Here is a 10,468-nt window from a genome sequence, read left to right on the forward strand (position 1 = left end):
TTTTTTTTTTTTCCATACGTAGGCCACGTTGTGCCAAGGGAAATAAGATCTTATTTAATTATACATGTTTATTTTTTTAATTAAAGATGATGTATTGTGAGAGAACGACCTCTCGTAAAACGAAAAATAAGTATTTAAAAAACAAGAACCTTCGCAGAACTGGGCCTTATGCATCTAAAAAATAAATACCTATGGTGTGTTCCGCCGAAGCGTTGGGTTGTATGCTCCTCGTGTTCTTTATATGGGAATTCAAGGCAAAAATAAAAATTGCAGATAATTCTATTTCTACTAATATTTCCGATTAGTAATCTTTAAGGGTATAAAGTTGGATTACAACAAGAAGCTCTAAAACTGTTTGGATATAATGTGGAAAAATAGTTTTTTTCCGACAAGTCAGGGTTCCGGCCAGCTTACGTCCTAAACTTATTCCATTTCATGTCTGGTCAAAGACAGATCATCCATCCCGAAATTAGAGAATTTGCAAGAAATTACTTATTTGTGGCCTAACTCTAAGAAACGAACCCAAATCAATTGTTTGGGGAGCAAACCCATCCACCGCCCAGATTAATCCTGGGAGCGGTGCAAAATACATTTTACAAAGGTTTAAAAGTGAAAATTTGTCTGGCATTAGAAATATTGCGAAACATTGCACGTGCGGTGTACGTATATATCCATCTGTATCCGTTGCCCCATGCAATAAACCCTCTCTCTCTCTCTCTCTCTCTCTCAAACTCGAGAAACTTTCTGATTCCTCGATTATATAAACCCTAAACGATCGGCAGAACTAAGTCTTCTGTTTGAAAGTGTCTGTTAATTTTCTAGCGGCATGATGAATCCTGAGTTGATCAAACTCGCTCAAGAGCAGATGAGTCGCATGTCGCCCGATGATTTGGCCAGGATTCAGCAACAGGTTTCCGACTGGTCTTCTTTGTGATAATTTCGATTTCAATTACGCTTGGAAATATTAACTGTTGGGAGAATCCATGGGCAATTGAACGTAGTAGTTATGTCAAGTGTATGCTCTGTTATTTGGTGGTTTTAGCTCATAACTTGGTTAAAGATGGGTTGCTTTGGCGCGTTATTTGGGTTGTTTTTGTGCATAATTTGATATGGCTGCATTCGAAGCAACTCAGGTATTATACCCTTGTTTTCCATTGGCGTTCCATTTATCTTTAATTTTGTAGTTTCCTAAGATGCCAGGATCCTTATTTAGGATTCGGTTTGGCTAACCTCAAACCTCTGGCAGTAGAATCCACACTTAATGCCAAAAAAGTTAGAGTTTCAATATACTTTTCTCACAGATATCAATTCACTTTTTTGGATATCTATACACATTCCACATATATCAATGCACTTTTCCCTTATGATTAGGTTCCAGAAACTTTATTTCACTAGGTATGGCTTTAGGACCGGATGATATCTGTATGGAGGCCTGAAAATGTCTAGTTGAGAAGGTTGGTGTCTGGAAATATATTTAATAACACATATTGTAAGAATAGAGGTATTATGTTTTTCAGAGTCTTAGACATACGATCAATATGTTTGGAGGAGTAATTGAGCTTCATTTCACACTTGCTACAACAACGTCGAATCAATTGAGTTATGCCTGGTTTTCAAATGTATATGTAGGATATAGAGAAGTGCCAAGGGTGCGAAATAAGTATGACTGAACTGAATTTGTAGAAGTGACCTTAGTTACAATATAAGTGGATGTTTGGGAGAAGATTAAGAATAAGAGATACCTGCTGTTCAAAAAATTAGATAAGAGATACCCCAAATCGAATAGTTTCATTATGGCTTGATTATTAATAATGATGGAGAGGTGGGAGACTGTAATCTATAGTTTGATTTAACAGGTATTGGCAAAATTAGAAGGATGATGTTGGAGATGGTGTTTGGGCTACTTACACTTTACGGTAGAGACATAATGTAGCTGAGATCAGGATGTGCAGATGAATGTGTAATTAAATTGTAGAATTAAGAAGGATACCATTCATCAAAAGGTAGGTGTAGAATAAGTTGAAAGAGAACATCTTGGGACGGTGTTCTTCATCTACAAGATGCAATGGTATGAAAAAGTGATATGGTCACCAGTAGTGGAAATCCTAGAGAGTTGGGGAACCTAAATATTGCAGTAAAATGTTATATTCGTTTAAATATTAATAGTCACCATTTCTGTGATCCAATCTTAGGAAGTTGATAACTGTGGGTTCTACCCAGCAAGCAACAACTTTAGGTTCTTTTAGTTTGTTAGTTCTTATGGCCCATACTTTACAGAGTGACTAAACCTCGATAATTCGTTTTAAATCTTCCGGAGGAAAATATTGGGTAAGTGGTTATGGGAATTGAACCTTGAAACTTTGTCAAACTTGTGTTCTCAATTAGCCTCCATGCATCAATTAAGCATGGAATATATATGCCAAGTTTTATTTTAGCATTATGTTGATTCGGCCATGTTTTGATCCTTGTGCATTCTATCTAAATAGAAACTTTGTTTCTGATGGTCTTGTTGCACTGCTGAGATTTCAGATTATGTCTAATCCTGAGTTGATGAGAATGGCTTCTGAAAGCATGAAAAACACGAGGCCTGAAGACTTAAGGAGTGCTGCTGAGCAGCTGAAGTATGCTCACCCGGAGCAAATGACTGAAATTGGTGAGAAGATGGCTAATTCCACCCCAGAAGAGATAGCTGCAATGCGTGCACATGTTCATGCACAAAGCACTTATGAAATTAATGCAGCTCAGATGCTGAAGAAGCAGGTATGCTATCACCATCTAAAGTATCGCCCACATGATATATATTTTTAAAGCACGTTCTCTAATGCACCTTTACAATGATCTAATCATACTACAAACTGCTATATGCAATTGATACCGTCATAGGGTGGTGATATTGTCGTACTTTATTTACTTGTTTTTTCTCCATGCCTATTTTGCTATGGCTTTGGAAGTTAATGATTTTTAATGTGTGTGAATTAGTTGACCAATGTCTACTGCACTCGTCTTCTAGGTATTCAAGCTTGCATACTTGTTTCTTGAGTTTTTCTTTTCTACTTTTAATTCTTGTAAGCCTCGGAAATACAAAACAGCAGAGTTAGAAACTTGTTAGAGCCCCTTGATGGTAGGTAGTGGTTTAATGAAATCGAAGTTCAAAAGCTACGATAAGATGTGGATTAATACGAGCTCATATATTTGTGGTCAGAGCTCAGAACTGAACACTAAATGGGGAAAAGATTCTAAGATTAGAAAAACGGCAGCTATAAATCCAGTAATTTGAGCTGTATTCATATAAGGATTTAAAGAAAACAGAGTAAGCACGAAGTACACAGGGATAAAAGGGTTGAGTTTGAGTTGATGGTTTGTGAACAGGTTTATGAGCTTCAAACAGGTTGAGTTTGGGACATTACTCACAACAATTGAAAACAGATGCACATGTTAAAAATGTTCAGACACTGAGTACAGATAAATAAGAGAATGTAAAAAAGAGGATTCAATTGGAATGCGCTAATAGATGTTACTTTTGATGTTGACTTTTTGCGCCAAAGCAACAAGTGCTCATCCCAAACCATCCGCCTCATATCTTTCTTTGGTGCCTTCTCTAATTAAGTTTCACTTGAGTTATCATATGATCATCTAGACCTAGGTATTGGTGTACTATTGTAAATAAGTCTGTTTGCTAGGTGTATTGACATGTACCATGTCTTTATACGTCCTTTCTCATTATGGCAGGGGAATGAGCTTCACAACCAGGGCATGTACAATGATGCCTTGCAGAAATACTTGCTTGTAAGTGCAGCATTTGTGCTGTTTCCATTATATATTTCAGTTGTCAGTTTGTGCGGAAAAAATACAAGAAAACTCATTTCTTAGTTTACATCTTAGAGTTCTACAACCATTAAGTTTTAGTTCCTCTATTATTATGTTATTTGGTTTGTAAACATCTTTAGGCAAAGAAGAACCTGAAAGATGCTCCATCCTCCGAAGGCAGAACCATTTTGTTGGCATGCTCGCGTAACATGATGTCATGTTATTTGAAAACAAGGCAGTATGAGGAGTGCATAAAAGAAGGAACTGAGGTATTGGCAGTCTATTTGAGTTCTGGTGCCATTACGAGTGTGATCTACTTTGTCAGATCTTGATGTCTCAACTTAATTGTTTTTTTATATAAAAAAAAATTTGGGCAGGGTTTCCAGTGTGAAACCACACATAGTTAAATTCTTTTGTTGATTATCAGTGCAATTGTTTTCTATCTCTTGAGAAACGAATCAGCTACGTGTCTCAATGATTACAGGTCTTGGCACATGATGCAAACAATGTCAAAGCTCTTTACCGGAGGGGTCAAGCTTATAAAGAACTAGGGTTATCAGAAGTGAGTATCCATGCACCAGTGTGACTGTTTGGAGTGGTTTCATAGTTCTGCTTCTTTCTGCTGTTCTGCAATTATCTGCATGTTGCGGTATCTTATGAATTGATGGAATACACTAGGCTGCGGTCTCGGACTTCAGTAGAGCACATAAAGTTTCCCCTGATGATGAAACTATTGCCGATGTCTTGAGGTAGGGAAATTGTATTTGGTGCCTCTGCGGAATTTCTAATTTTTCTGTAACGACGGCATCTGAGGCTTTGTCCTGACTCCCAACTAATCCCCTGGATTCATGCATCCCTCGGCCCCACACATACTGGGTAATTACCGGGCGTAGGCCAGGGTATTCCCATTTGAACCTGTGACCTGCATCCTGAGGTGCTTATACAGCTCAACTTGCCACTGGCCCAACTGCTTGGGGAAGTTCTTACTCTGTCGTGCCCTGTCATAGATATGTGGCACGTATGTTGGGGTCTCTTTCGTTTGAGCCAGCGTATTACTGCTTCAATAAATTACTTGGATGATCCTTTGTGGACTGTTTTCCCATTGCTTTCTTTTGTTGCTTTTGAAGCAGTGAAGGTCTGTATTCATCGGTTAAAAGTGGAGTATTCAGCTTGTGAGTCTATCACCTATTATTTATCCTAGTTTTCATAGTGGATTAAGCATTTTTTGCTATTTTTCTGTTCTAAAGTTCTCTGATCGGATTAGTGTGTTAACATTAAGGATATCCAGACGGATCACACCCACTTATTTTTTATTTTATACTTCAAAGTGCCTTGTTTGTGTTATATCTCTACAAGACTCGCCTTCCCTTGTTTAGGCTCGGGCCACTGTCATAATTCTGACTCTTATATCAAGTACGAGACTAGGTTTTTCATTTGGCATGTTGTGTTAATGCCTTCAAATTATACAGGGATGCCAAGGAAAGATTTGAGAGAGAAGGGGGAGGTAGTACATCAAGAAGTATGTTGAATTTACGTTGAATCTTTTCCCAGAACAGCATAATTGTGAAACCTCCAGCTATCCTAGTCTTTTACTCTCTTTTTTTTCTCTCAGGAGAATTGGCTATTGAAGAAATAACTGAAGAAGAGCATGCATTATCATCAGATAATTATGAAAGATCAACTGGAGAATGTTCCATGTCACAAGACTCACAACCACAAGAAAACAGTTGCAGCTCTAACGATCAGCCCGACATCAGCACTGAGCCCCCTTCAATAACAAATTCACAGTATGTCCAGGTTATGAAGGATGATCCGGAAGCTCTCAGGTTCGTTTGCAATCAATGCTAGAATTCTTCAAAAGTTCAAGTAGTAAATCCTTTTACCATGCTGTTATATTTCATTTCTCGTGCCACCTTTTCTGGTACCTTGTCCTTTCTTCTGCTACATCGAGATGTCATCCAAAAGTTGCCTGAGTTTGTTAGGTTACTGCTTTTATTCCACTTCTTTTTTTGTCTTTTTATTACTAATTTTGAGTCTCCAATTATAACATCTATGGTTTTCTTAAGATGCATGCATAAGCATGAGCAGAAGGTAGGAAGATAGGGTTTCAATGTCCTCTTTGAAGAAGTGTTGAGTGGTTATGAATATCCTTCACCTTTATAGCATGGATTGGGTTTTGTTCCAACTGCGTACTCGGAAACTGTTTAAGAAACTTGGCATCAGTGTGCATATGTCACATTCTGAGCCCTTCATCCAGCTGTTGAGAATTCGATCCTTCGTATTCCACTTAAGGTTCTTAAATCATTGAAGTGTTATGGGACGATGAAATTTGAAAGTCGTAGTGAAATATTTGTTACTGTAGTGATATAGTATTACGTCAATGAGAGGGTTTTGATACACATAGGATAACCTGAGTCTGAGAGTGTATTATGTTACCGCAAATTTTATGAATTCTGCAAACAAATTATTATTTTTTGAAATCCTACTCCCTGACTACAATGTTAGTTTTTGTTGGGAGTTCCAACTTTTGAAGGGGATGTGCATTTGCTCAAATTTAAATGTAACGGTTTTGGATTCCAACATTGCCCCCACTTTTAGAAGTATCTACAGCCTTATGGAAATATATTTGGGAAATCGAAAAGTTGTATGCTGAATTTTCAAATGAGGCATGTATGTTAGACATCCCAAATTGGAAAGATGGACACTCACAATGGGATGGAAGGAGAAGTATTTTGTTTCTGACATGTGAATAGTGAAAGAAAAAGTCTTTTTAGACCGTTGCCTAATATGGAATTAGAAGATCATGGTGTTTTTTTTGGGTAAATAATTTGAAGATCGTGGTTGCACCATGGAGCCTGCAATTTGTAAGTGCTTTTTTTTTTTGTGATGATGTCAAAATTGTAAGTAGCTTTCCTATTCTGTTTTTTAGTTTGTCTTTGGTACCTGTTCTCCACTTTCCCTGCTCGTCTTTTTATTTCCACTTTGTCTTTTCATTTTGTTCGACGGTTGTTGCGCCATAAAGTACTTTTGTCAAGCCTAATTGCCAAACTATTGTTTGTGGCCATAGATTCTTCCAAAGCTTCATGTCTGATACTGATCCTGAAACTCTAGCTGCTATGAGCGGTCGAAAGGCTGATGGGGTATCACCTGATATGATTAAGACTGCCTCAAATGTGATAGGCAATATTTCTCCTGAAGAACTTCAAAGAATGCTCCAATTGGCTTCCTCATTCCACGGGGAGAACTCATATCTGAACAGAGATTGGTCAGACTCTGATTCCAACAGTTTCAGACTGGGGCCTATTCCCCCTGATGTAACCCCTGACATGCTTAAAATGGCGAGTGAGATGATGAGTAACATGCCAGCAGAAGAGCTTCAGAAAATGTTTCAAATGGCAACATTTTCATTGAGGAATGATTCAGAGTCGATGACAGCGGCATCAGATCCTAGCGGATTTGGTTCAGACAATGAATCAAAACCTGCTGAAACTTCAGAAAAGTATGCTGATAAGAGAGATAATGCTGGTGAAAGTAGTTCTGCTCATGGGTTTTCAAATTCAAGAATTACCCCTCAATCAAGCTCCGCTAACCCAGTTGCTGAATTTGAAGAACAAATGAGAAACCAAATGAATGATCCAGCCATGCGGCGGCAGGTATATTAACTACTTGTTTGGACAAGCTTGTGTTCCTGTTATCATTCTGTTTTTCTTATCCACATTAACCAAGCTGAAATAAGTTTCTCAGAGAACATCATGTTTGTGTCACTTGTAGGACAAATTAAGTCACTCAAGAAACCTAATTAGGTATTGAGAAGGAAAAGAAAAAGAAAAAGAAATCACATGATTTAACTAATATATGGTTATTTCTAGTGATGATTCCATCAGTCATTGTGACTTTCTATCCATCATCCCACTGCTTCTAACTTTCAGTGATGGGCCATATTTTAGTAATGACTCTAGCTTCGGTTACAATATTTAACCCTTATAAAAAAAGATGGAATTGTGCAAAAAAAGATGGAATTGTGCTTCATTTTTCGCTTAACATGTGGTGAATGGATCTTTATCTATACCTGTCCTTGAATCTTTAAATGCTTCCAATTGCCAGATGTACACTTCAATGCTTGGAAACCTGACCCCAGAAATAGTGGAAAACATGACCGAACAATTTCGATCAAAGCTTTCTCAGGAGGATGTACAAAATGCTCGACAAGCCATGTCGTCCTTGTCACCAGGTGACCTGGATGAAATGGTACGTTCTTGCCCTAATTATGCTTCATGTGACTTGGAGACTTGTGACTAGTTCAGTTGTTCATAGTGGTTAATATTATCTTCTCAACTTTCTGATGAACAGAAAATTAGATCATTGATTACTCATTTTCTCGCCCATTTCTAAAGTTGATGGATTTAGAATAGGCTTCCTCCCTTTACTTTAAATGGGTTTGTACATCCATTTCTATACAACTTTTTGAAGTTTGATTGTCCTATACTGAATAGTTGTTGGAATTCACATATCAACCAAAGCTGCACAATGCCTATTCCAGCCCTTAAGAAGAGCTCTTCTTCCCACTTTCTTCATAGTAAATAAAATGTTTCTGTTACAATGGATGTACTTGGTCTTGAGGTAATTTGGAATCCAACGCTTGATGACCGCATCTGCGAGGGATGAATATTTGCTTGATGACTTCTTGCTTCCAGTTTCTGTTTAGATCTATGTAATCAGACTATGATCTTTTCTTTGTTCGTCTTCAAAATAAATGGTGTTGCAGATGCGATGGGCAGATAGGATTCAGAGAGGATTGGATTATGTGAGGAAGACGAAAGATTGTCTTCTGGGGAAACCTGGCATGGTTTTGGCAGTGCTTATGATCCTTCTAGCAATCCTCCTTCACTGGCTAGGCTACATTGGAAGCTAGAGCGGGAGCAGTGAGCGAACCCTTGGGCGCTTGAATCAAGTTCAACCTCCGGCTGAGAAAGATGTACTACGATAAATGTTTGAAACAAGTTCGAGTTCGAATCGAACCTAGGCAAAGCTCGTTCTAGCTCAAGCTTGAGTTGCAAAAAATAAAGAACGAACCTGAACTTTCTAAAGCTCAATCAACTCGTTTGCAACCCTATTTAGAAGGTGATGTAAAGTAATTTCTAAATTTTCAATATCTTTTAAAAAATCAATTATACACGTACATAATCTAGGCGTCACATAGACTACTTCAGTACCAGGTAGATAATACAAATAGATTGATATGAAACCACCTTAATCCTTAAAAATTAAAGTCGTAGCTCTAAGTTATGAAACGCTTCCAATCATGCATCACGTTCGTAATATTATTAATTATTTCATTGGTTAGTGGGGATCTATGACGCAAGGCCCTGCAAGGCACCCTGTATGGTGCGCATGGGCGATCGATATTGAAAATGAATGGTTGAGATGTGATTTTTAATTATGACCAGTAAGAATCATTTATTATTGGTCATAATTGATTTTTAATGTAAACTGTTGATTGATGAAATCGACGGCTGTGTGCTACCTTGTGCACTACATGGGGTGCACTACAGCACCCTTGGATCCTGAAGCATATCCTCCTAGTTAGTCCACTTACAGTGAAACAATCATTTTAAATGAGAGATATACCATTTGCCTAAACTATCTCTTCAAATGGGAAAAAAAAATAGTCTGAATTTTCATTTACGTAGATTTGGAAGGGGGCTGCTGTGCGCTATTTGCGCACAGCGCATCTGTGCCTTATTTTATTGTCCGTCTTGGCATTTTATGGTTTGGATTTTAAAAAAAAAAAAAACTCTTTTAGAGTTGAGTTGAACTCTTTTTCGGAATAGTTCTTTTAAAATTTGGACCGTTAAAAATACTTTTAGACGGTAAGATTATACACTATTGTATTTTGCTCATAGTAGCCCCGCTTCCCGTAGATTTGTTGAATTTAGGTTTGCATTGTGCCGGCCTAATTAAAGAATGCTCAATGATTGGCTTAACATTTCAAAATCCGTGCAATAATAATCATATAAAAATCCTTAAATAACTTTTATTTCTGGTAGGCTCAACTGGACAATAGGGGTCTGCTGTGTACTTGGGTTTAATTAAGGGCGTATTGTGCAATTAATATCGGGTCTTCTCTAAGCCGGATTATTTAATCTGGGCCATTTAATTTGAGTAGCACTATTGGTACCGACGGGGTCGGTACCGAAATAGTAGGGATGGCCGCGCCGGGCCGTCTCTGGCTACCGGACGGCCAATCTGAGCTGTCCAAAAATTCTAAAAAAAAAAAACGAGAAGGCTTTGCGCAGGAATTAACGGCATCCGAAGTGTGTAGAGTGCTTGATCCGAGCACCCCCTTTTTCGTGTATATATGTATAATCAAGCACCCTACATACTTCGAATGTCGTTGATTCCCGCGAGGGCCCCCTCGGTTTTTTTTTTTAGAATTTTTGGACGGCTCGGATCGGCAGTCCGGTGGCCGGAGATGGCCTAGCGCGGCCATCCCTACGATTTCGGTACCGACGACCAATATCATTTTCGTTTTAATTTTTCTTCTCGTCGAGCAGGTGTTTTCATTAAATTTTTTTCTCGTCAAGCAGGTGATTTAGGTGATTCATTTTCGAAAACATTCTATCTAGCTTGGTTTTTTTGCAAAACAAATTTGTTTTGATCC

The 10,468-nt window shown here is 38.1% G+C and overlaps 1 protein-coding gene across 2 annotated transcripts; it reads left to right on the plus strand.

The window, feature by feature from the left end:
* The first annotated feature begins 668 nt into the window (after positions 1 to 668).
* On the plus strand, positions 669 to 8,986 carry LOC131308043 (outer envelope protein 61-like). 2 transcript variants are annotated; one of them, XM_058334890.1, is made up of 11 exons: positions 669 to 910; positions 2,530 to 2,760; positions 3,730 to 3,786; positions 3,948 to 4,076; positions 4,292 to 4,369; positions 4,486 to 4,556; positions 5,277 to 5,341; positions 5,420 to 5,633; positions 6,875 to 7,460; positions 7,912 to 8,055; positions 8,573 to 8,986. In XM_058334890.1, exons 1-11 carry the CDS (start codon positions 827 to 829, stop codon positions 8,717 to 8,719), a joined length of 1,806 nt encoding a protein of 601 aa, XP_058190873.1. In that variant the 5' UTR covers positions 669 to 826; the 3' UTR covers positions 8,720 to 8,986. The 2 variants fall into 2 exon arrangements, with proteins under 2 accessions (XP_058190873.1, XP_058190928.1); XM_058334945.1 differs by having other exon boundaries at positions 670 to 910; positions 5,277 to 5,326.
* Positions 8,987 to 10,468: the final 1,482 nt, after the last annotated feature.

This window comes from Rhododendron vialii, chromosome 1a, assembly GCF_030253575.1.
Source record: "Rhododendron vialii isolate Sample 1 chromosome 1a, ASM3025357v1".
NCBI lineage: Eukaryota > Viridiplantae > Streptophyta > Magnoliopsida > Ericales > Ericaceae > Rhododendron > Rhododendron vialii.